This window comes from Loxodonta africana, chromosome 3, assembly GCF_030014295.1.
Source record: "Loxodonta africana isolate mLoxAfr1 chromosome 3, mLoxAfr1.hap2, whole genome shotgun sequence".
NCBI lineage: Eukaryota > Metazoa > Chordata > Mammalia > Proboscidea > Elephantidae > Loxodonta > Loxodonta africana.
In genome coordinates this window covers 63,757,680-63,784,595 of record NC_087344.1, presented here as the reverse complement: position 1 = coordinate 63,784,595, position 26,916 = coordinate 63,757,680, and the positions used below count along the sequence as shown (strand labels likewise).

At 47.2% G+C, this 26,916-nt stretch overlaps 1 protein-coding gene across 4 annotated transcripts; it reads right to left on the bottom strand.

Annotated features, from left to right (window-relative positions):
* Nucleotides 1-124: 124 nt before the first annotated feature.
* RCC1 (regulator of chromosome condensation 1) lies at nucleotides 125-26,897 on the bottom strand. 4 transcript variants are annotated; one of them, XM_010595133.3, is made up of 11 exons: nucleotides 24,423-26,897; nucleotides 11,527-11,608; nucleotides 10,831-10,938; nucleotides 9,604-9,791; nucleotides 9,244-9,423; nucleotides 8,315-8,411; nucleotides 8,084-8,206; nucleotides 7,201-7,356; nucleotides 6,831-6,950; nucleotides 6,333-6,485; nucleotides 125-4,912 (listed from the first exon to the last, which is right to left on the bottom strand). In XM_010595133.3, exons 2-11 carry the CDS (start codon nucleotides 11,597-11,599, stop codon nucleotides 4,737-4,739), a joined length of 1,374 nt encoding a protein of 457 aa, XP_010593435.1. In that variant the 5' UTR covers nucleotides 11,600-11,608; nucleotides 24,423-26,897; the 3' UTR covers nucleotides 125-4,736. The 4 variants fall into 4 exon arrangements, with proteins under 4 accessions (XP_010593435.1, XP_010593437.1, XP_003415485.1 ...); XM_010595135.3 differs by having other exon boundaries at nucleotides 10,873-10,938; XM_003415437.4 differs by lacking the exon at nucleotides 10,831-10,938 and having other exon boundaries at nucleotides 126-4,912.
* Nucleotides 26,898-26,916: the final 19 nt, after the last annotated feature.

Genomic DNA, 26,916 nt, shown 5'->3' with positions numbered 1-26,916 from the left:
AATAAATAAAAGCGAAAGCCTCCACTCCCACCTTTCGGGATCTAACCTGTGGGACCTTGGACAAGCCATTGCTCCGCCCTAGCTATCCCCCCCGCCCCCCCCCCCGCCAACAAACCCTGATTTTCCCACTCTGCAAGACTGGAGATTTGTTGAAGCGAGGTTGGGACAACCTTGTTATCTCAACGACCCAGCAGTCCCCAAGTCCTGTCACTATACCTCCTAAAACAAAAATCAAAAACCCGTTGCATTCGAGTCAAATTCCGACTCATAGTGACCCTACAGGACAGAGCAGAACTGCCCCACAGGGTTTCCAAAGAGCAGCTGGTGCATTCGAACTGCCTACCTTTTGGTTAGCAGCTGAGTTCTTAACCACTGCATCACCAGGGCTCCTAATATCCATTAAATCCTTCAACCTCTTTCCAGCCCTACTCCCACCACCCTAGACCAACCTGCCAGGAGCTCTAACCTGTCCAAGAACAGACCTTCACACAGCAGACCCTTAGTAAACATGGCTAGGACGACTAGCTAATTCCGACACCTTAGTTTTGAGACTCCCTAGGCCTCAGTCTCATTTTAGTGCTCATTTCTCACAGTGAGAAGCTTCTATTGCTGACAGGTCATCTGACAGTGAAGCTTGCTCCAAGTGCGTGAAGGGCCACTAAGGCGCTTCCTTACCTGCCTGTAAATCCTAAACTTAGGGTGAATCCACAAACCCATCAGCCTGAAAACAGAGGCCCAACCACGAGTTGCCAAATTTCCAGCTTTATCCCACTTTCACTGTAGTAGTAGAGTGGGATGTGAAAGGTACTTTGGGCATAGTCAAACAAACGGAGCGTCAGTCCCAGCCCCACTGCTAGCCAATTTGGCAAGTTAACTTCTCTGAGCCTAATGTGGATAATAGCAGTGCTTACCTCTTAAAATTATTGTGAGGAAAAGAATATAAGAACTTGGGAAAGCACTTGGCCCAGTGCCTGGCACCCAGTAAATTCTCCAACACAGCAGTTGGAAGCCTTCAAATTGTCACTATTTATTTATTGCCAGCCACTGTGCTATGCTCTTTCCTATTTTTTAAAATTATTTTACATTTGGAAAATTTTTATATATATTCATTTTTAATTTAGAATAAGCTTCATGGGGCAGGGATCTTTGTCCATTTTGTTTTCTAGTCAAGCACCTACAACAATGTCTGGGATATGGTGGGCACTGAAAAAATATTTGTTAAATGAATGATATAAATAAGCAGCAGTCCCTGACCCCATCCACCCATCCCTGCCCCCAATTCCTACTCCCTTGAAGGAACTATTTTCAAACCTTCCCCCTGCCCCTGCCAGAATCTATTGCTAAATAACATACACTACTTTTTCTTCATTTGTAGTTTCAGATATTTTAGCAATTGCCCCTTCCATACATATACACTTTTCCATCTTTCCATAATTTTTGTTAAAACACTATTAAACATTTACATTATTATGACTTTGTAAAAAGTATAACTGAGCCATATGAGACACTATGATTACAAATTTTTTGGGGGGTAATCAATCCAGACTGGAGGATGGAGAAAGATGAAATTGAGAGATTATTTGATGTGTTCGAATACACAACATACTTGACACTTATAGACACTGGCACTGAATTAATGATACACACACACACACACACACACACACATATATATATATAAAGCACATGAAAAATAAGGGAACTACAGGAAATTTTAAAAAATGTACAATTACCATAGCACACTTACACAGCATCTATTACGTGTCTCGCACTGTTCTAATATATGGAAAGCACTTACAGAGAGCTTTATAAAACTCTTACGTGCAATACAAAGAAAAGGAATTGACGTTTTGGGTTCAAGAGGAGGCCTAAAATTTAGATTCCAGTCTAGCCTGTGGACTTAGTAGCTTCTTGACCTCAAGCAAGCCACTTGACTGTTAGGGATTGTTTCCCCATTTGTACAGAAGTGGTAATCCCTACTTTGCAGGGTTGATGTAAGGATTAAATGCACTAATGCATATAAAGTGCTCAGCACAATGCCTGGTCCATTTTAAATGCCCAAGACACAGGAGCTGTTATTTTAAGGACATGAGGGTACTTTCAACCTGCTATACTGTCAAAAGGGAAAGCTCCAACAAATGTAATCCAAATGGAGTTTCTTTTTTTGGATGAGGGAGGTGGGAAATGGACACACAAGTGCCTCTTTATAAAGAAAATATTAAGATAGTAAGAGCAAAAGTGTGATTTCCGATCAAAGGAGAATGAAGAACACCAAGCTCACAAGGTAATTATGAGCCCAAGAGACAGAAAGGGCTACATAACTAGAGACTACATCATCCTGAGACCAGAAGAACTAGATGGTGCCTGGCTACAACCAATGACTGCCCTGACAGGGAACACAACAGAGAACCCCTGAGGGAGCAGGAGAGCAGTGGGATGCAGACCCCCAAATTCTCATAAGACCAGACTTAACGGTCTGAGACTGGAAGGACCCCGGTGGTCATGGCCCCCAGACCTTCTGTTGGCCCAGGACAGGAACCAATCCCGAAGACAACTCTTCAGACATGGATTGGACCGGACAATGGGTTGGAGAGAGATGCTGATGAGTGAGCTACTTGCACCATGTGACTATGTTGGCATGTCCTGTCTGGAGGGGAGATGGGAAGGTAGGGGGGGTTAGAAACTGGCATAATGGTCACAAAAGGAGAGAATGGAAGGAGGGAGCGGGCTGACTCATTAGGGGGAGAGTAAACGGGAGTACGTAGTAAGGTGTATATAAGTTTATATGTGAGAGACTGACTTGATTTGTAAACTTTCACTCAAAGCACAATAAAAATTATTAAAAAAAAAAAGTAAGATTTCCCCTTTTAAGAAGTCCATTTCTAATCAGTATAGGGCCTGAATTAAGACTAAGATGTCAAGAAAAACAAACCACAGAATACATTTTAGATTATTTTACATCACATTCACTTTTCCAAGAGCCACCAACATCCAAGAATCCTCCTGCTACTTTAATAAATCGCCTACTACACAGATACAGACCCTCTACATCAGCACTGCCCATTGTAACTTTCTGCAGTGATAGACATCTTCTGTATTTACATGGTCCAATGGCACAGTCACTAGTCACATGTGGCTACTGAGTACTTGATACGTAGGTACCACAACTGAAGAGGTGAACTTTACATTTTTTTAAATTGTAATGGATTTAAACAGTCACACGTAGCTAGTGGCTACCACATTGGACAGGTCAGCTCTATGATTTGGTTGCTCAAAAGTTTGTAAAAACAGTCTACATGAAATTACATAGCTTGTTCTCAGTTATTGTGCAATAATGTTTTAAAAATTGCACTAGCTGTTGAAAATGATACAAGAGCAAGCTTAGAAAAAAAAAAAAGCATTTCTAGAGATGGACTGTACTTGAAAAATTTCAATATGGAATTAGGATGCTAAAAGATCCTTGCTATTTCTGTTGAACATTATGCAGCATAATTAAAAAAAAAAAATCCAGTGATTCCCAAAACATAAATATTAAACAAAACTCAACCAACTTCGGCTGTATGGATTCGGAGTCTTTGGAATGACCACATCAGCAGCTGACTGCCAGCACCTCAGGCGTCTTTTGTCTCAAGTCCTCGCCTTGGCACCAGGTTCACAGACAGGTGTTTATTCTACCCTTCCCAACAGCACCCAGCACATAACAGGTGTTCCCTTAAAAAAGCAGGGAGTGTGTAGAACACAAGGGGCCTGTTTTTAGAAAACTCTAAATTTATTTAAAACGTTAAAAGATTTCACTCTCCCTTCCAAAATATTTTACATTAAAAAAAAAAATCAAAATTATTTTCTATGTTCTCAGCCACTGTACAAGCTGCCACTTCCCTTTCTTGGGACCAGCCCCTGCCCCCCAATCCTCTTCCCCTTCCTCCCACTACCCTTCCTCAATATTGCTGCAAGTTCACTAATAAAAACCCCCATCCCTTCTCCCCCCATGCCCTGCCCCGCCTAGTTTCCCTTCTGCGTTCCGGGCCTTTGGATGTATGTGAGGCAGGTCGGATACATCGGATAAGCAGGCAGTGCCAAGGGGCAGGAGAATGCTTTGTGCTTCTGGGAGAATGACTGGTCGGCTTTTTTCTCAGTCAAGTGGAAGATCACTGTCCTTTTTGCCCTGTGGACACCTGTTCGGAGCCAAACGTTTGGATAAGTGCAGCCCGTGGCTGGTTAGCCCAGTCCCTTCTCCAGTTTCTCCAAAGCATGGGGCCATGATAGCTGGGTCTGGCGACTGTACTGTGTGTCTGCCTGTGCAATGTTAGGGGCAAGAAGAGTGGCACATGACTGGGGTGGGGCTTGATAGAGCCCAAACTGTTCAGTGTGGGCACCAAACCCCTAGGGGAGCAAGTTTTGGTTTTTTGGTGGGTAAGGCCAAGACCAGCCAGGGTCCTGAGAGGTAGGGATGTGGTGGAAAAGGTCTAACCACACAGCTCTGGGGTGAGCAGTGTTCCTTCTGACACAAGCCTCCTCCCCTCTTCCATCCGTCCCTTCATCCTGCAGGTCCCAGGATGACCCCCAAAAGGAAGAAAAAAAGAATAAAGAGATTCTGTTCCGCTGATGAGAAAAAAGGCAGGAGATGACAGAGTGCTCAGGGTTGAGGGGAGGGCTGTTGGAATCTGTAGTTGTCACTGCTTCCCTGATCTGTGAGGGAGCCTGAGGGGCTGGGAGCCAGGCCCTCAGGGGCTTCATCAACTCCGTTCCTTGTCCTTGACTAATAAGACTGTGTGCTGGCCCCCGCTGGACACAGACAAGACCACGCGGTTCTCCAACTGTTTGCCTGTCATCTCCACAGGGCTCCAGACGTCCTCGTCCTGCCCTGTGCCCAGCTGATAGTTGGTGCCCATGCCCCAGGCGAAAGCGCGACCTGCAAGGGAGAGAAATGGGGACAGCTATCTCCACAATCCCCAGCCCCAGCCTTCTGTACTGTGAGAAGTCTGGGATGTGGGGGTGAATTCTGGCCTTAGCTTATACCAGCCCCCAGGGGTTCAGGAGAGCTGGGAGAAGCCAAGGACACGATAGATAAAAAAAAAGAGCTGTATGAGCCAGAGACTGCAGTCCTTAAACACTGCCAAAGGCCTCTCCCTGCTCCTATGCATGACATGAAAGACTCTGCATACTGGTCACTTGTCAAGCTCCTACACCGGCCCCTATTCCCCAGGACCAGCTACCTTTGAGATGACTCTGGATGGTCCTCTGTCTGGGATGCCCTCCTCTGCTTCTCAGACAGCACTGAACCTTCAAAATGCAGCATAAACCCCACTTTCTCAGGAAGCCTTTCCAGATAATCCCAGATCAAACACCCCCCGGACTTCTAACAGCCCCCACAGCTGTCCCACTTACACACTTACTCAGGTTTCAGTGGCCACTTGGTCACACCCTCCCTGCTGTGCTGGCCAGGCCCGACTACTGAGCCTCCTTTGTCCTAATTAGATTCTAAGGGACCTGGCAAATCCTCGGTGCTAAATATAGGGGGTCGCCATAGTGGACAGTATAAAGTGAGGTCTGGATTAGGAATCTAGAGACCTGGGTTCAAGTCTCACTGCCACTCTGGGCCTCAGTGATATCTCTCCTGTTGCTCTTTGTTTCCTCTACAGATCACCTTTCCTGAAATAATATGTTTTATGTTCATCAGAGCAAAAGCTTCTGAGAATCGGGAGAAAAACTGCCAACCTGTTATTGATTAAATTGTGTTCCCCAAAAATGTGTGTCAACTTGGCTAGGTCATGGTTCCCAGTATTGTGTGGCTGTTCACCATTTTTGTGACCTGACGTGACTACCCTACTAGGGTAAATCCTAACCTCTATGATGTTGATGAGGCAGGACTGTATCTACAGGACTAGGTTGTATCTTGAGTCAATCTCTTTTGAGGTACAGAGGAGAAGGACCTCATTACTACTGAGAAAGAGGGGCTAGGAGTGGAGTACATCCTTTGGACTGGGGGTCCCTGCACTGAGAAGCTCCTAGACCCAGGGGAAGACTGATGACAAGGACTTTCCCCCAGAGCCGACAGAGAGTGAGTGAGAGAGAGCGCCTTCCCCTGGAGCTGGTACCCTGAACCTGGACTTATACCCTAGTAGACTGTGAGAGAATAAGTTTCTGTTTGTTAAAGCCCTCCACTTGTGGTATTTCTGTTATAGTAGCAATAGATAACTAATACACAACAGATAACTAAGACACATCCCAAACATTGCTCTCCATCTCATGGTGGACATCCATCTCATGGTCTGGTTAAGAATCACAACCCTCAGGCCCCATCCAGACCAATTGTGGGCAGCCCCACTCACCATCCTTGGTCACAGCATACCCCACAGAGGCCCCGCAAGCCACTGAGGAGACGGCAGGCAGCCTGGGGATGAGGGTGGGTGTGCTCTTCTCCTCAGCACCCTCCCCAAGGCCCAGCCGCCCATACTCAGCCCGGCCAAGGCTGTACGCTTTTCCTGTGGGAGGAGGGAAAGAGATGAGTAGGAGCAGAAGGCATGCTCCAGGCAAACTAGGTGGTGTGGCCAGATGAGTTCCCATGATGGTGGAAGCTTGGCCCCCACTTCCAGGGTGGTTTGAAGGAGGTCTTCAGTCTCTTCCCAGTTTTGGAGTAGGCCTGGGAGAACCTCCAGTGAGCTCGCACTTGGAAGAACCCCAGGGGGAAGGGAGTGGCCTCATGGACCCATGTCTGGCCCAACCCAGTGAGCAGGGCCAGGTTCTACAGACATTGTCTCTGGAGTCTAAGCAGGCCTAGGCCCAGGGAATACTCCACCTTCAACCCAAGGAAGACTTGGAGGTCCCACCTTCTGAATCCATGCAGACCGTATGGTGCTGGCCACCAGAGAAGCCCACCCAAGACTTAGTGGAGTTCTTGAAAGATGTCAGATTCTGGGGTACAAAGCAAGATTCTGTGCCTGGGGTTCCTGGTGGGGGGTAGAGAAGCCCAAGACAGAGCCATCAGTGATGAAGATGTTCAAGGAGCTGCCGTTCTTATCCCCTCCTCCAAGTAAGGCCATCCCCCAACCAAATATGAATATTCTTATTTTACAGATAATAAAACCGCGGCTCTGAGGAGTGAGGTAATTCCACCAAGTGTACACGCAAAGGAGCTGAGAGCTAGGACTGGAACCCAGGTCGCTCTGGGTGATGCCCGATGTTGGACTCCACACTCACCAAGCTGATGGTAGTTGGAGAGACCAAAGCCATATACATGGCCCTCACAGGAGATAGCAAAGGTGAAATAGGCACCACAGAAGACATCCTGGAACCTCACGTAGCCCCGGCTTCCCCTGGATTTCAGCATCACACACTTGGGAACAAGGAGTCGTTCTGAAGACAGAAGGGAAGCCAGGGTTAGTGGCGGACAGACCCACATGGCCTTTTTTCCCTCTGCTTCCCTGAGCCTATTTCCTCTCTATTACTAAAGCCCTGGGAGGAAAATCAACCAGAGATTCATCCCTTTTCACACAAGAGTAAACTGAGGCCAACAGAGTACAAGCACCTTGCTCGGACTCCCACAGCCATTGTTGTTATTAGCTGCTGTCGAGTCCATTTCAACTGACAGTGACCCTATGTGACACAGCTCAACTGCCCCATAGGGTATTCTAGGCCGTAATTTTTTATGGGAGCACACTGCCAGGGCTTTCTCTTGTGGAGTCACTGGTGGGTTTGAACTGCCAACCCTCTGGTTAGCAGCCGAGTGCTTAACCTTGCTCCACCAGGGCTCCTTCCCACAGCCACAGAGCTAACATTTACATGGCACTTACCACGTGCCAGGCACTCTTCTATATCAACTCATCTAACTTCACAATAACCTGATGAAGTAGGTACGAACATGGTCCACATTTTAGAGATTAGGGGACTACGCCCAAGGTTCCACAACCAGTGGGTAGAAGAATCAGTATTCAAACCCAGAGTAGGTTGGTTCCAAAGTCTGGGCTCTTAACCTGCTGATGTCATGGCCTGAGCAGGCACAGGGGATCTCTCTCCTGTCCTGTCTGGCGGGGGGGAGGATGGCATGCCAAGCTGTCCTGCCAGAATTGCCAAAATCACCTACCAAGACCCTGTCGGCCACCACGGTTAGAAAATAATTCAGGCACACGGCCCAGCTGGCCCTGCTCTCCACATCCCAAACTGTAGAGGTCACCTTCAGCCGTCAGCATCACCAAATGGTCGTTCCCTGAGAGGGACAGGAAAGCAGGGGATGCAAGGCTTGTCATGCCCATGGCTGGGCCAGCCCCAAAAGAGAGTTCCTCAACTCCTGCCAGGGCCAAGTACCCCAACTCACCTGAGGCCACCTTCACCACGGGCACATCCAGCTGTACTTGCACAGGCACCATGCTCTTCTTCATGGGCTCCAAGAGCCCAATCACTCCATTATTGTCCTGGAGGGAGGCACAGGGCACTTACCAGCCAATCCTGCCTGACCCTCGCCAGCCCAATCCAGAAATGTAGGCAGCCACAGAGCTGCCTGGTAAGAGCAGTGGTGGGATGGGGATGGGGAGCTGAGCAGGAGCCAGGCCACATACAGAAATACTTATGAATAAAATCATATGTGGTCTGGGAGTTGCATTAAAATAACAGGAGTCAGGGAGTAGAAGGGAATAGAGATGAAACAAGTTTGACCATGAGTTGATAACTGTTGAGGCTGTGCAGGGAATAGATAAGGGTTCAATATATTATTCTGATTATTTTTACAAGTGTTTGAAATTCTCCACAAAAAAATTTTTAAAATAGCCCCCTTTTTGTAAAATAGAAAAACCTCATTAGATTCCTTTATTTTTGACATTTTGAAATAAATTAAATGCCAAACTACCAAAGCATCTTTAATGCTGAACCTGCTTTTTATATACACTCCTCTGTTTTGGAAACTCTGAGATGTAACAGTCCCCCCAGCTACCCAAACCTCTTTTTTGGGGAAGAGGGCTGGAAAGGGGAGGGGGAGGCAGAGAGATGGGTGATGGGAGGTGGCTTCCTGGATCAGCCTCAGCCCAGAGGCATCCTTGACCCAACCCTTTCCTAACATGTCCACTTCATAACATCAGAGTTAAGGAAGCAGCCAGATGGCACAGACAGACCTAGGTGAAAAAAGCCAGAGATATGGGCCTTGATTTCCCCATCAGTAAGTACCATGGGGGCGGGGAGGTGGATTATCTTTGGGGTCCCACTGGTTAACTCTGCAAACAGGCTCCATGCAGTCTTCTAGGCCAGTCTTACCCGGAAGGAGCCCCAGAGGAAGACACGGCCATCCTCGGTGAGAGCCGCTGTGTGACTGTCTCCTGCTGACACCTGTACCACCTTCTCTTGCAGGTCTACTTTCCCAGGGACCATCTCTGAGCCCTCCAATGATGTGTCTCTTCCCAGGGCACCTTCATCATTGCAGCCGAAGGAGTAGATCTGTGCCCAGGATACTCCCATTAGTATAAGGTCTAGACTCTCAGTCCCTTCTTGCTTAGGCCATTCCCTGCTTGTTTAGCCAGCTCCAACTCCAGAGAAATGTGTATGGCTCAAAGGTTCTGCACCAAGCATCCCCACCTCAAGCCCTGTCCACCCCTGCCCCACCACCCCAAAACCTACCTGGCCAGTCTTGCTCAGACACACTGTGTGCATGCCCCCAGCCTCGGCCTGAACAACATCCTCTGGAATGGGCACCAGGGCTGGCTTCTTCCGCTCCATCACATTCTCACCCAGCCCCAGCTGGCCCACATCACCCTGGCCCAGTGTCAGCACCATGCCTGGTTCTGTGTTGTGGGATCTATGAGAGACTGAGGGGTAAAAAAGAGCCCTGAGTGTGAGGGATGACAGGAGCAAGAAGTCGCTTTATTGGCTTTGGGATCACAGAGACTTGGGTTCAAGCCCCTACAACGACCTTTCTGATCCTGTTTCATAAGTATTATGAGGAAAGATGACCTATCTCATAACGTTTTTTTTGCAGATTAATAACTGAGCACATTATTAACATGATAGGGAGGAGATGGAAACAAGGAGACACAATATTGTGAAATGAATCTTGGTGGGGAAAGGAAGAGAACAGGGAAGGCACAAGACAGTCTTCCCGATTAGCTATGTTTTTGGTCAGGTGCCATGGTGCCAACAGTCAGGGCTCAGATAATAATGTCTACCCTTTGCAGGCTACTTTACTCTACTAACGTTAAATTGCTTTGGAGTACTCCAAATTATGCTGCCCATTAAAAACCCCGTTGCCGTGAAGTCGATTCCGACTCATAGTTACCCTATAGGACAGAGTAGAACTGTCCCATAGGGTTTCCAAGGAGCGGCTGGTGGATTCGAACTGCCCACCTTTTGGTTAGCAGCTGATCTCTTAACCACTGTGCCAGTCCTCCATATTATGCTGCAGACCTTCCATATTTAGGATCCTGTTTAATAGTAAAGGGGACAGAGCCTTAGAGGGGTTAAGTGACCTTCCCAGGACCATACAGCTAATAAGTAGTAGAGCTTGCATCGAAACCAGGGGAGATTACGTGGGTCAGAGCACAGTTCCCGGCCTCCCTTCCAGCCCTCCCACCCGCCAGGCTGTGATTTTCAACTCCTGGGCATATTCACAAAACTGACTAACCCCTTCCGTCCCTACCCCGGGAGCAGACAGGAAGCTGGAGAAGGGGGCGGAGTAAGTGACGACAAAGGCGTTTGCCCAGAGATACGGGCCAGTCATGGGTGGCACTGGGCCCTCTGCTAGCCAATGGAAGCCGCCCACCCAAGGCCCCGGACAGCCATTGGCGTCCAGCCCTCCGCCCCGGGGGTGTGGCCACGGCTGCGCAGAGGCTACGCTGGGCAGGGAGCCACCTGGTCGGGTTTTCTGGTCAGGAGGGCTTGGCCGGTAGGCACCTGGGCAGGAGCCGGCGCCGGGAACACGGCGGGAGGCGGCGGCCCTCGCTGCCTGGTTACGAGGGTCTGCAAAAGACAGACACTGTCTGAGCATGCAGCGGGTCCACACTCCCCCCTTCCCCAGATTGGGGGCGGATTTCTTTCCTCCCCACCCTCCTCCAGAGTCCCAGGAGAAAGGAAACCACAGCCACCTCCCAGATGCTACTAGATCATTATCTCATGTAATCCTCACAACTGCCCTGTGAGGTTGGTGCTGTTTTCCCTTCATCTTATGAACGGGGTGATCATGCTCCGCGTGGTTAAGTGACTTGCCCAAAGTCACAAAGCCAGAAAGTGGCAGAGCCACAAGTTGAACCCAAGGTCTCGAAGTCAGTGGTCCTAACCATTATGCCCTACTGCCTGTGCCAAAGCCCTGGAATCTAGTTTTTCCAGTACTTCCTAGGTGCTTTCGGGCAAGGCTTTACTCCTTATGATTCCCGGAGGGTAGGATTCAATGACCTATAGGGGACCCCCCAGTTGAGTGAGGTCCCTGGGCGTGCAGGGCCCTCGACTTCAAGTATTAGGAAGGATCCCAGTCCCAGATCCTTCTCCAGGAGGCTACCTGCACCCAGATTCCTGGACAGCTGCCCCAGTCTTAGGCCAAGGTCATCTTACCCTTCACTTTCTTGCTTTTGGGGGTAGCATCTTCCGGGGGTGATCTTCTCTTAGCTATGCGCTTAGGTGGCATGTTCCTCTCCTGAAAAATCGAGGCAAATACTTCATGTCAGAAAAGGCAATATGTATCAGATGCCCCCAAAAAGGTGAGAAGAACTACCTAACAATTCCACTTCTTGGAATTTATCCCAAGAACAGAACAATGTATCACTGAAAGACTTAGCTTCAACAAATATTCTCCACTGCATACTTCACAACATTAGAAACAAAACAAAACAACAAAAATGAAGCAACTTGTGCTCAAAAGTAGGGGTTGGCTAGGTAATATATGGTATATTCATGATAGAATACCATGAGGCCATTAAAATGATGCTTTTAGAGACGTATTTATTGAATAGGAAGGTCTTCACTAGATCTTCACAACTGCCAAGTAAAACACGCAGATTGTAAAACAGTCTGTCACCCCATTTTTGGAAAAAAAAAAAGAAAAAAACACACACATATGTAAAATATACAAGAAAAATGGAAGGAAAAACATTAAATATTAATAAACGGTAATCTCTGGCAAATTAGATTATGGACAACTTTCATTTTTTCTTTGTACTTTTCTATATTATCTAAGATGTTTAATAAGAAATATTATTTTTCTTACTTTATTGTAAAAAATGTAAATATTGAAGACTGACATGAAATGAAGTGCCCTTATAATGTTTCCCAACCCCAAAATAACCAGTAATAACGAGTACTGTTATAATCAGACCAAAAAAAAAAAAAAAAAAGTTATTTTCATTAAATAAAATCAAACCAGACCATTCCCGCCATTTGATCCATAAGTGTCACTCCTGGGAGAAGCCTGGCTTTGGCTTTCCTGAACAGTCCAACAAGAGGTTAAAAACGACATATGCAGCTACACTTACACATAGGTGTTACAAAAGAGGGAGAAGAAATCACCTACAGGCACCACACAAGAAGGATTGAACCTAGGAAGATCCAGGGCAGCTGAAAACCTCAACCCTAAGCCCCACCCTCCCTTTAATTGGCTGCTGCTGCCTCCTCCATGTCTTCCCCAGGCTTCTGGGAACAGGGACAATCTCCCCAGCTGCCCAGATTCCAATCCAGTCCAAACTGTATCTAAAGCCTCCCTCCCACACCCCACCACAACTCTGGAAATAAATCTTTGTTAAGCTCTGGTCTTTAAGGCCATAAAAGACATTATAGTTGTCTAATCCTGGGGTTTCCAAACCCTGGACTGTGAACACTGTGGAATGGATCCTTGGGGGTGGGGGTGCTATAGCATTAGGTGGTTACTAAAGTCTGTCAGTTTGTCATACTGTGGTGGCTTGCGTGTTGCTATGATGCTGGAAGCTATGCCACCGCAATTTCAAATACCAGCAGGGTCACCCACGGTGGACAGGTTTCAGTGGAGCTTCCAGACTCGGACAGACCACAAATAAAGGCCTGGCAATCTACTTCTGAAAATTAAAAAATTAGCCAGTGAAAATCCTATGGATCACAACAGAATACTGTCCGATAAAAAAAAAAAAAAAAAAAAAACCCAAACCCATTGCCGTCGAATCAATTCTGACTCATAGCGACCCTATAGGACAGAGTAGAACTCCCCCATATGGTTTCCAAGGAGTGCCTGGTGGATTCAAACTGCCGACCTTTTTGGTTAGCAGCCATAGCTCTTAACCACTAGGCCACCAGGGTTTCCCTCTCCGATATAATTCTGGAAAATGAGCCCCTCAGGTCGGAAGGACATTAACAGCCGCAACAATGGGCTCAAACATACCAATGTTCATGAAGATGGCACAGGATCAGGCAATGTTTCATTCTATTATACATAAGGTCGCCAACAACAAAGTGCAGCTACTTTCCAGCTGTTTTACCTTTGGCAGAGTTATTTAACTTCTTTGTGATTCAGTCTTTTCATCAGTAAAAAGGAGATAATAATACAGTGAAACCTGTGAGAGCCGGAACTTGACGGGACTGCCTTGTTTTTCCAGGTCTTGCAAGTTTTCCAACCTTTGACGGGGTGCAGTCATACCACGTTTCTATCGCTTGTTTTAGTGGGAAATATTTGAGCCTTCCGCCTCTGACAGGTTTCCACCTTATATGGGTTCCAGCTTTTGCAGGTTATACCGTAGTGTCTACACCTTTGTGAAGTATAAGATTAAATGTGTAGGGTGTTGTGAGAATGTGAAGATTAAATCAGCTAATACTGTAAAAGAACTTACATAGTCAATAGTCAATAAATCAATCTTACTAGGTTATTATAATGTCTAGGCCCTACCCCAGGTAATTCTCAGGCACAGCTTATTTGGGAACTACTGATCTAATCTAACCCATCTCTTCCCATTTTAGAGATGAGGCAACCGAGGCCAAAGAATGACAGAGACTCCGCTCAAAACTACAAATGGATCAAGAACCCCAAGAGCCCTTCTCAAGCTCAGCTGTGGACCCAACTGGCCACCCCACCCCTTTCAGGTTCCTTCCTTCTGACAGGTCCTGGGGCCTCAGCCTTTCCAGCTTCCCAATCCATGATGTGTGAACACAAGCCCAACAGCCCTCTCTTTTCTGGGTACTGTTCCTTTTCTGTTTACTATCCTGGGGGAGGAGGACAAAGTATCAAAGATGAGGATGTGCCAAAGGCCTGAAATCCTCCTGAACCTGGGTAGGCAGAACCTCTGCAGGCTGAGCTTGTACAGGTTGTGACTGGCCCAATAGTAACTCTGATGAGGTGTCTGTTCTGAGCTGCACCCAACTTTCATTCTCCCAGGGGCGGGACTCCCTCCCTCCCTCTCTCCGAAGCCTCTTTAAGACTCCATTTCCCACGCTAAAAATGCACATTCTTTGGGATTAGAGGGAGCTGCCACCTGATCGCCCGTGCTCTTGTGACCATGGTTGGTCAGCAGCCTTCACCTCTCTGTTTCTTCAATGTAAAAAGTGCTGCAATGGCCATTTTTCAGGACTGTCATCAAGACCGAATGAAATATTGTTTGTAAAGGGCATTGCAGTGCCAAGCACACAGTAAGTACTCAATAAATGGCAGCATTTATTCATTCATTCCACAAATACTTATTGAGTGTCTATTACCCACAGCTTGGCTCTGAGCCATTTGGTATAGCAAGGAACAAGGAGACTAACCCGGTATAGCAAGGAACAAGGAGACTAACCCTTTCCCTACTCTCATGGAGCTTACACTCTACTGGGAAAAACCAGGAAAAAAAAAATCACAGGCAGTGTTATGTGAAGGATAAGCAAGGGGAGGAGGAGAGTGGTCATGCAGGTGACATTTAAGCTAAGACCAGAAATATAAGAGGAAGTCAGCTGCAGAAGAGAGAAAGTGTCCCAGTAAATGGTGCAGTGTGTTTAGGAACCTGAGGAGGCCAGTGAGGCTGGAGCTGGAGAATGATCAGCTAAGCAGCAAAAGGTAGGCAGGGGCCAGATCACGCAAAGCCTTGGAGGGCTGCCATTGGAAAGTTTTAAGCAGGAGAATATCTTCATCGGATTGGAATTTTTAAAAGACTGTTCTGTCAAAATGAGATAGTCCACTCACTTAATATTTAGTAAAACAAACCAAAACCAAATCCTTTGCCACAGAGTTGATTCCAACTCCCGGTAACTCCACATATTACGGAGAACTGCTTCATAGGGTTTTCTTGGCTGCCCTGGTGGCGCAGTGGTTAAGAGCTCAGCTGCTAACCAAAAGATCAACAGTTCTAATCCACCAGCCACTCCTTGGAAACCCTATGGGGCAGTTCTACTCTGTCCTACAGGGTTGCTATCAGTTGGGATCAATTGGAAGGCAATGAGTTTGGCTTTTTTTCTGTCAACAAAGTGAAAACGTAACCTACAGATTGTGAGAAAATTTTCAGGAACCATATATATCAGATACAGTCCTAATATCCAAAATACATATAAAACTTCTACAACTTAACAAAAAGACAAAAAAATCCCAATAAAAAAATGGGCAAAGGACTTAAACAGATGCTTCACCAAAAACGACATTCTAATAGCCAGCATGAAAAGATGTTCAGCATCATTAGCCATTTGGGAAATGCAAATCAAACTACAACGAGATATCACCTCACCTCCATTAGAATGGCAATGAACAAAAAAATGGAAAACAACAGGTGTTGGCAAGGTTGTGGAGAAATTGGGGCCCTCATCCACTCTTGGTGGGAATGTAAAATGGTATAGCCACTGTGGAAAACAGTTTGGCACCAGTTCCTCAAAACGCTGAATGTAGATAGCCTGAGACCAGAAGAACTAGATGGTGCCCAGCTATAACCAATGACTGCCCTGACAGGGAACACAACAGAGAATCCCTGAGGGAGCAGGAGAGCAGTGGGATGCGGAGCCCAGATTCTGTGAAAAGACCAGACATAATGGTCTGAGACTAGAATGACCTCAGAGGTCATGGTCCCCAGACCTTCTGTTAGCCCAAGACAGGAACCATTCCCAAAGCCAACTCTTCAGACAGGGATTGGACTGAACTATGGGATAGAAAATGATACTGGTGAAGAATGAGCTTCTTGGATCAAGTAGACACATGAGACTATGTTGGCAGCTCCTGTCTGAAGGGGAGATGAGAGGGTAGAGCGGGTCAGAAGCTGGCTGAATGGACACGAGAAGAGAGAGTGGGAGGAAGGAGTGTGCTGTTTCATTATGGGGAGAGCAATTAGGAGTATATAACAAGGTGTTTATAAAATATGAGAGTCCGACTTGATTTGTAAACTTTCACTTAAAGCACACACACACACACAAAAAGTTGAATGTAGAAATACCATGTGACCCAGGAATCCCAATCCTAAGTATATACCCAGCAGACACAAAAGCAGGAACACAAACAGCAACCTGTACACCGATGTTCACTGCAACACTTTTCACAATAGCCAAAATGTGGAACAACTGAAATGTCCATCAACAGGTGAATGGATCAACAAAATGTGCCATATACATACATACAATGGAATATTATACAGCCACAAAGAGGAATGACATAATGGCATAATGCATGCCACAACCAGGGCTTTGAAGCTTCCCTAGGTTTGAAGCGGCCCAGTCATGGCCAATTAAAACGAGGGCAGCCTACACACTGCATAGCAACTAAATCTCTTGCGCAGTGGCTTCTGACCCAAGTAGGAAACAGGCAGTGGTACCCCACTCAAAGATGATGGCCAAGCGCACTACTTTCAACACGTGTTGCTCTCCACAGTCCTACCAATAATCCAATCTCCTGCAACAAGGAACTTTCTGGAGCCAGTAATCCAATCTCCTTCATCAGGAAACCTTCAGGAGGGCAATAATCCAACTTCTTGCATCAGGAAACTTTTAGGAGGCTGATGTGAGAGACTGGATTACTGGCAGGACTGTGGAGAGCAACGTACATTCAGAGGCATGGTTGGCCCCCATCTTTGAGCAGGGCACGACTGCCCATTTCCTACTCTCTACTCTGGTCAAGGAAACCCTGGTGGCGTAGTGGTTAAGTGCTATGGCTGCTAAACAAGAGGTTGGCAGTTCGAATCTGCCAGGTGCTCCTTGGAAACTCTATCGGGCAGTTCTACTCTGTCCTATAGGGTCGCTATGAGTTAGAATCGACTCGTCGGCACTGGGTTTGTTTTTTTGGGGTTTACTCTGGTCAAAAGCCAGGCAGAAGAGACTTGGTTGCTAAGTGAACGCCTATGCTGCCCTTCTTTCCCTAGGCCAAGACTGAATGGCTTCGAACTGTCTGGAGGGCCTGGCTACAACATGGATAAGCCTTGAAAACATGCTGAGTGAAACAAGTCAGTTGCAAAAGGACAAATACTGTATGATCTCACTTATGTGAAATAAGCAAATATATGGAAACCAAAGATTATTAGTGGTGACGAGGGGCGGGAGGGAAAGGGATAAGGGAAATTTTTGTTTGAGGGGCACTGAATTTATGTTAATGGCGGAATATTTTTGGAAAAGGAGAGCAATAATGGTGGCAAAAAAAAAAAAATTGTTCTGGCTATTGTGAAGAAAATGAAATGCATTACAAGAGTCCCTAACAGTGGAAGTGGGCAGACATCTTTTACGAAGCGACTGTAGACGTCCAAGTGAGAAATGATAGTGACTTGATTTGGTCTAAGGCAACAGAGAGAAACAGACAAAACAGATCTCAAATTACTGATTGATTAGATGTTGGGAGTGAGGAAGAGGGAGGAATCAAGAATCACTGTTTCATGCTAATGAGCCTTCCAGGCTTTTGCTTAAATAGGTGGATGGTAGACAGCCATTCAGTGAGAAGAACACGGTGGGACAAACAGGTTTGAGAGGAATAGCTGGAGCTCCGTCTGCCAGGTGCTCTTGTTAAGTCTGAAGTGCTCATTGCAAGCCATCCAAGAGAGGATGTTAAGTAGGCAGAGTTGGATGGTGTCATGGATTGAATTGTGTCCCCCCAAAATATCTGTCAACCTGGCTAGATCATGATTCCTGGTATTATATGATTGTCTACTACTTTATCATCTGATGTGATTTCCCTATGTGTTGTAAATCCTACCACTATAATATAATAAGATGGATTACTGGCAGTTATATCGATGAGATCTGTAAGATTAGATAGTGTCTTAAGCCAATCTTTTTGAGATATAAAAGAGAGAAGCAAGCAGAGAGGCAAGGGGACCTCATACCACCAAGAAAACAGTGCCAGGAGCAGAGTGAGTCTTTTGGACCTGAAGTTCCTGCACTGACATGCTCCCAGAGCAAGGGAAGCCTGATGACAAGGACCTTCCTCCAGAGCCGAGAGAGAGAGAAAGCCTTCCCCTGGAGCTGGCACCCTCAATTTGGACTCGTAGCCTACTAGACTGTGAGAGAATAAACTTCTCCTTGTCAAAGCCATCCACCTGTGATATTTCTGTTACAGCAGCACTAGATGACCAAGACAGATGGGTTAGGAGCGGGCGATATAAGAGGTATCCCCTTGTTCAGGTAGGCAACCTGCACCCCTGGCCAGGCTGACAGCCAGTTCATTGTGTCAAGGGCTCTGCCCTGCCCAGGGCAAATCTCCCATCAGTTCATCAGAATGATACACAGCAGTTAGCTGTACCTGGAAGGGAGACAAGAAACAAGCTGTTGTTGTTTCTTTTTTGGGGGGTCAAGGGTATGGGTATGAGAGACAGTTCCCCAGCAGGCTGAAAGACTGGTAGAACGTGAAGAGGTGGGGCAGAAGGTTACAACAGAATCTCTTACAATTCAGGGTCTCTGGAGTCCCATTAACTTGGTTCAGCTCTTGGCTTCTTCCAATCTTGGGCAAGACCCTTCACCTTTCTAAGTCTGAGTCTCAGTTTCTTCATCTGTAAAGCAGGATCAATGTCTGCAGCCTGCTGCAGTGAGATGCCGCAGAATGGCGGCCAAAACACAAGTGGCCAAGAAGGTGTTGACTGGGTTGGTTTCAAGCCATGATAATGAACTTTTTGTTAATATTCCATCATAATAACCACTTCATAAAGTTCTTAATTTTCTGTCTCCACATCAGGCCTTGCCAATAGGTCAGCCCATCATTAGCACCAATTTACTCACAAAATTCTGTTTCCTGTTTTTTCACCCAACCTACTGTTATACTTTTCCATGCTTTTAGATCATAATTAATTTACATGTCTATTGAACATACCAATCTATTCCCTAAAATATGAGCTTTGCTGGGGCCCTGGCCACTTATTGTATCCTCCATAAGCAAAAACTTTTAACTTCTCAAAACAAGCTGAAGAAGGCGCCATTGTTATTAACTGTTGTCAAGTCAGTCTCCAACTCATGGAGGCCCCATGCACAAGGGAATCAGACTGTTGTGATCATAGGACTTTCGCTGGCTCAAGTAGGTTGCCAGGCCTTTCTTCCTAGTCCATCTTAGTCTGGAAGCTCTGCTGAAACCTGTTTAGCATCAAAACACATGCAAGCTTCCACTGACAGATGGGTGGTGGCTGTGCTTGAGAAGCATTGACCAGGAATTGAACCCGGGTCTCCCGTATGGAAGATGAGAATTCTGTCATTGAAATTCCACTGCCTCCTATTACTCTCAATTCACAGTTGAGGGAATTGAGGCTCAGAGAAGTGAGTTTACTTGTCTAAGTTCCCATAGCCAGTAAATGAAAACCAGGAAAGAAACCCAGGTATATCTGACTGATTAAAAAGAACGAACAGGTTCTAAGGCCATGACCCAGGCAGGGGGCTGTAGCCTGGGCAGGCCTACACAGGATTCCCCTATGAGCTGAGCTTGGCCAAACACAACAAGGGGCAGAAAGGAGAAGCTGGCTGCTGAAAGAGGATGGTGAGACCAGAGAGGAAATGCTGAGGCTTCCAGGGCCTGAGAGGGTGGGCCAGGTGGGGTGATGTATCTGGGGAAAATGTAGGGGAAGGACAATGGGTATAACTCCCTGATGCAGCGGAGAGAACACTGGCTCTGGAGTTTGACAGACTTGAGTTCTCTTTGAGCCTCAGTTTCTTCATCTCTAAAATGAGCACCACACAGGGCTGTTGTGAGCAATCACTGAAGCAGGGCAGGTGATGACATGGTGGTGGTGTTATTATTAGGTGCCACCGAGTCAGTTCCAACTCATAGCGACTCTATGTACAAAAGAACGAAACACTGCCTGGTCCTGCACCATCCTCTCAATTGTTGCTATGTTTGAGCCCATCTGTCTTAGTCATCTAGTGCTGCTATAACAGAAATACCACAAATGGATGGCTTTAACAAAGAGAAGTTTATTCTCTCACAGTCCAGTAGGCTACAAGCCTGAATTCAGGGTACTGACTCCAGGAGAAGGCTTTCTTTCTGCGTCGGCTTTGGAGGAAGGTCCTTGTCATCAGTCTTCCCTTGTCTGAGAGCAGGAACCTCAGGTCCAAAGGATATGCTCTGCTTACGGCACTGCTTTTTTAGTGGTATGAGGTCTGCATGTCTCTCTGCTTGCTTCTCTCTTTTACATCTCAAAAGAGATTGGCTTAAGACACTAATCTTGTAGAGTTCATCAATATAACTGCCACGAATCCATCTCATTACGTCCTAGTGATAGGACTGACTGTTAACACATAGGGAAATCACATCAGATGACAAAATGATAATAATACAACACTGGGAATCATGACCAAGCCAAGCTGACAGATATTTTTGGGAGACACAATTCAATCCATGACACCATTGCTGCAGCCACAGTGTCAATCCATCTCATTTCGCTGACCCTCTACTATACCAAGCATGATGTCCTCCAGGGACTGGGCCTTTCTGATAACATGTCCAAAGTACATACGATGAAGTCTTGTCATCCTCACTTCTAAGGAGCATTCTGGCTGACTTTTTCCAAGACAGATTTGTTCATTCTTCTGGCAGCCAATGGTATATTCAATATTCTTCACCAACACCATAATCCAAATGCATCAATTCTTCTTTGATTTTCCTTATTTATTGTCCAGCTTTTGCACACATATGAAATGACAAAAAATACCATGGATTGGGTCAGGCACACCTTAGTGCTCAAAGTAACATCTTTGCTTTTTAACACTTTAAAGGGGTCTTTTGCAGCAGATTTGCCCAATGCAATATGTCTGTTGATTTCTTGACTGTACTTCCATGGGTATTGATTGTGGACCCAGGTAAAATGAAATCCTTAACAACTTCAATCTTCTCTCCATTTATCCTAATGTTGCTTATTGGTCCAGTTGTGAGGATTTTTGTTTTCTTTATGTTAAGGTATAACCCATACTGAAGGATGTAGTCTTTGATCTTCATCAGTAAGTGCTCCAAGTTCTCTTCCCTTTCAGCAAGCATGTCATCTCCATATCACAGGTTGTTAATGAGTCTCCTCCAATCCTGAGGCCACACTGTTCCTCATATAGTCCAGCTTCTCAGATTTGTTCAGCATACAGATTGAGTAAATATGGTGAAAGGATACAGCTCTGATGCACCCATTTCCTGAGTCCTCTATCTGCACAAATTAATCCTCTTTACATACTACCTCTTTAATTGTTCTGGGTATGTTTTTAAGGAGACAGTGAGTGTCTGGGCTGGGCATAAGGAGTAGTTTTCTGTTCCTCCCCAACTCCCATCCTAGGACAAACACGGCTTCCATCTTCAAGGAGCTTAAAATCTGGGAGAAGAGCGAGACATAGTAGCCACAAATAATTAAACGTCTGATACAGAATCAATTTCCACTAATAGGCACCTGCGGGTATCAGCCTCTCCTAGGATGCCCACATCTGCTCTCTGAGGTGGGTATGATCACACACACACACACAGATAAGGAAGTTGAGGCTCAGGTAGGGGCAGTGATGGCCCCAGGACACACAGTGGTGAAATGAAACCCCAAGTCTCCTAACCACTCCCAACCAAAGCCAGGATGCCCCCCTACCTCTCCACACACATTTTCTCCTCCCTGAGCCTCAGTTTCCTTATTTGTTGAATGAACAAGAAGAGAGGCAGACCAGACTAGACAGTCGTCCAGCAGGGCATCATGTTCCTCCTGTGACTTTGTGACCTCACCTCACTACAACATCATTTCTTCAAAGGGAGAGAGAGTCCTCTCTGACTACAGGGAGCCCTGGTGACACAGTGGTTAAGAGCTACGGCTGCTAACCAAAAAGTCAGCAGTTTGAATCCACCAGCCACTCCCTGGAAGCCCTATGGGGCAGCTCTACTCTGTCCTATACGGTCGCTATGAGTTGGAATCAACTCAACAGCAACAGGTTCTCTGACTACTGCAGCTGTCCCCCTTCTCCTTCATGCCAGGAGGCAGACACCTGCTTGCCAGCCTCAGAGACTAAACAATCTCTTTGTGTGAAAGGTCCCCAGGAGGGAAGGGAGGAGAGGGGTCCATCTGTCAACATTTGCTGAGCTCCGGCTATGTGCCAGGCACACAGCTGGTATACTTTGCAGGAGGAGCTTTTTACCTGGGGTCCCTTTTGTTTGCAGACTTGTGCCTGGGCCTATATGTGTTCATTTTTCTGAGGAAAGGGGCCACACTTTTCACCAGATGCTTTGGACCACTGCCTTATGGAAATTATAGGATATCAGTAATTCTCACCACATGCCTCTTATGGTCATTTTACAGATAAGGAAACTAAAGTCAAACTAAAACTATTACCACTGAGTTGATTCCAACTCATAGAGACCATATAGGACACAGAAGAACTGACCAATAGGGTTTCGAAGACTGTAATCTTTATGGAAGCAGACTGACACATCCTTCTCCCATGGAGTGGCTGGTGGGTTTGAAGTGCCAACTTTTCAGTTAGTGCCTGAGCTCTTTAACCACTGGGCCACCAGGTCTAAGGCTCACAAGAATTGGGTGGGTAGCCCAAGGGCACCCGAAAGCTGAACAAAACCGATTCCTGTTCTTGGGATGTCTTTGCAACAGAAGCCTGGTGAGCCCGGTGAACTCCTAGTTCATCTTCCCAGACTCCATTCACAGGCTTTCTTGGAGGAAACCTTTCTGCCTCCTCTACCCCACTCAGGTTTCACACCAGACCAGTCATGGCCTGGTCCCTGCCTCCTCCAAACCAATTATATATCATCTTGTTACTCCTCTCCTCACACCCTGTACTCCAGTCTGACTGAAACACCTGTGGTGTCCTGATGATGTAACACCTATACCTCCATGTCTTTGCATGTGCTGTGCCCCTACCTGATCACCCTAACCCCTCACCCACACTACACGTACCTCGCTAACTCTTACTGTTCCTTCAAAACTGTGTTCAAGAGTTACCTCACCTAGAAAGTTATCCCTGGCCTCCTAGGCAGAGTTGGGTGTCCCCCTCAGGGTTCCCTTAATGCTCCATGCACTCACCTTCTACTAGGGCACAACTCACACTTGGTTGGAGAAACACAATTAATATCTGATGAATGAATGACCTGCCAGCAGCAGTGCCCAAAATTCCAAAGGGATACCTCGGTAATCACACTGGATCGAAACTGGAAACCTACATGACCAAAACCCAAACCAAATGCACTGCCAGTCGAGTCGATTCCGACTCACAGCGATTCTATAAGATAGAGTAGAACTGCCCCATGGGGTTTCCAAGGAGCGACTGGTGATTCAAAACATAGACCTTTTGGTTAGCAGCCGTAGCTCTTAACCACTGTGCTACCAGGGCTCCAGGGAACCCACATGAGGCCTCCCCAAAGAAACCAGAAGCTACGTACAGGCCACACGGGGCCCTCTCACCATTGCTCCCCAGCCCTGCACACAGTGAACAGCCAGCAAGTACTCTGTTGACAGAGCAAGCTAAGGCGGAGATCACAGCACACCTCTCCGACGGGTCAAAAGTCTTGGTCTCGGTGCCTGTAGGCGCGGAGGTTTTGGTTCCCAGCAGCAGACCCTCACCAGCCTGCCCTCGAGTTTCTAAAGCAGCCCCTCTCCCGGCAGGATTCCTTCCCTGCTCTGCACACCGCTTTCTCCAATGCAGGAAGAAATCACTTTTTCCGCCCCGGAAACAGCCCTCGCCAGGGTGGCCGGCCCCAACCCAGGAGACGCCCGGGTCTGCGCACCCCGGGCGGGACAGGCCACGCAGGCGGGCGAGGCTGGCGCGCCGCAGCCGCGTGCAAGCCGCCCCGCCGTCCCGCTGGCCGGCCGCCGCGCTCGGGCCGTTTGAATCTCCCGCCCGCGCGGACGCCGCGGGGCGGTCGTGAGAGCCGCGGGCGCAGAGGGGTCGCGCGTCCCTAGCTGCGACGAGATGGGTCCGACTGGCTCCACCGGGTTCCCGCGGGGCCGGAACTGTGCGCACCCGGACCCTCGCCGTCCTGCCGCCCGGCTTCACGTGGGGCCGGCTGCACGCGACCCGGGAGCGCGCGGGCAACGGCCCCCGCCCGCCGCCGGACCAGCCCGTGTTCCTGCTGTTGCAGCCCTCCGCCCGACCCTCCGCGCGTCTCCGGCGCGACCTACCTGGGCACAGATCGGCCACACGCAACTCCAGCGCTCTCAGGCCCGGCCGCGAACTGCCCCAGAGCATGCGCTCTGCAGGCCTCCGGCCCCGACCCCGACCCCGGGCGAGAAAGGAAAACAAAGAGACCGGCGGCCCCTGGAGGCCGCCTCGGGAAGTGCAAGTGGAGCGCTCCCTGGCTAGGGAGCCCCTTGCCTAGGCTCTCTCTCCTCTGCCCAGGCTACAGGGGTTGTGTATTTTGGAAACCGTATTTTCCTAACCCCAGATGAGGACAAATGGACTGACAACCGGAAAGATGACTTGAAATTAGGATTTGTTTGGGAAAATATGGTGCGGGAGGGACTGTACAGAGAAAACAGACACTGATTTCCTCTGCCTTCACTAGGATGTCTGTCAGAGAAAGACTTGACATGGATATGGCATGGGGCATGTGGCTCAGCCTGGGGCTTAGGAACGGCTTTCCAAGTAACGTCTAGGAAGGCATCCTAGAGGAAGAAACAACACTTGCAGTGACAGGGAGTGATGAGAGCCCAGGGTGGTGGTTGTTTGAAACTGCTAAGTAGGTCTGGCTGGAGCAGGGGTACCGTGGAAGTGGTAGGAGAGACACCAGAGAGGTAGAGTCAGATTATAGAAACAGGGTCTTGTGTGTCTAAGGAGTACAACCTGAGGCAGTGGGGAGCTATGGAAGGGATATGAACAGGGGAGTGATGTGTCAGATTTTTGTTTTAGAAGGATCTATCTGGAGAATGGACTGGGTGGAGGGAGACACCGATGGTTGGGGTGCTGGAAAATTGACGGTGATGGGATAAGAAAAAGTGTGAATTGGGGCTGGGAGCTAGAGATGGAAATTGGGATCAGACTACCCCCTCTTGTTAACACACTCTTCAAGATGGACAGAAAACAGTTGAGGATTTCCCGTGGTCCCTGAGGTGACCTCTCAGCCATCTGATTGATCTGGGGGTTTCTCAGGTCAGGGTAGTGACCTCTGCAGGACGATATTTCCTCCATCACATGTTCACTCTGACTCTGAAAGCTTCCCAAAACCTCCCATAAGTGTTTACTGACCACCTGAGTTTCTAATGCTATGCAGAGCCCATCCCAAAGCACTCCCCTATACTGAGAGTTTCTTACCTCTCCAAGTTTACCTCTGCCTCCATCACAGACTTTTCTTTTGGACGAGATACTGTGAAATTCCTCCAAGTTTTAACCTTGGGATCTCTGATCTTCTTTCTCTGCAGTCGTCCTCTAAGATCTCACTCATTCACATGCTTAATAATAAAAATGATTTTCATTATCATCTATTTTATAAAACCCTTTACTTTGCTAACCATGGAAATATTTCCAAGTCCATTGGCTCATTTGTTTCTCGCAAAAACCTCATGACAGCTGGCAAATGAGAAAACTGGGGTTCAACAAGGTTAAGTAAGCTCTCAGGTCATCATACAAGTGGTGGGAAGAGAACCAGAACTCCTGTTTAGGGCCAAGCTATCGCCTTTGAAATAAGGACAGTCCATCTGGTCTGCTTCTGACCTCCATTCCAGTTTGCGGCCCTACATCTCTACCCAGAATACCCAACACCTTAAACTCGGGTTGCAAAATTCCTTACTTTTCCATGGGTGTAGCTTCCCTCCCCCCAACTTCCTCCTTCCTGCCAAGGTTAAGGTTCTGTGAAGAGTACAGGTTCAAAACAGGAACTGCTTTTCTAATTCCTCCATTTCCTAACCTCTTCATGTTTCTATTTCTGCCTGTCTGCACTAAAATACCAGCCTCCAGACCTCTGTCTCCTGCCTCTCATCTCTTCCCCTTTATTTCATTTTATCTAGATCTCTAAGGTTAGTTTCCCTAAACTGTGGGTTTCTGTGAGATTACCCTGCTTAGATGGAGCCCTGATGGTGCAGTGGTTAAGAGCTCGGCTGCTAGGCAAAACATCAGCAGTTTGAATTCACCAGTCGCTCCTTGGAAACCCTGTGGGGCAGTTCTACTCTGTCCTATAGGGTTACTATGAGTCGGAATCGACGCAATGGCAACGAGTTTTTTACCGTGCTTAGAAATCTTTAAAGCACTTCTTTAGGGCTGCGCTTGGAGCACCAGGCTCCAAATAACTCAAGTTGTTGATTTCCCATTTTTTTCTCAGCCTCTGCACTGTATGCTGAAGGTACCCCACACTCATTCCTGCCTTCTCACCTTTACCTGGGCTGTTCTCCCTACCAGGTGGCTTCTTTCTTGCCTAAATGAATTCTTGACATATTTTAAGACCCAGATCAGCCTGTACCTCTGTGAAGCCTCCTTTGGCACCATTGATTTTTTTTTTTTTTTCCCTTACCCGAACACAAATATCAATTTCAGTTTTTTCACACAGTCATTGTTTTATTTAACCAAAATGTTCCATAATAACAGTCAGTCAAACCCGACCTAGAACTGCCACAGATGACAGAACTACAAGTGAAGGACATTAAGACAATTACTATAACTGTATTCCATATGTTCAAAAAGTTA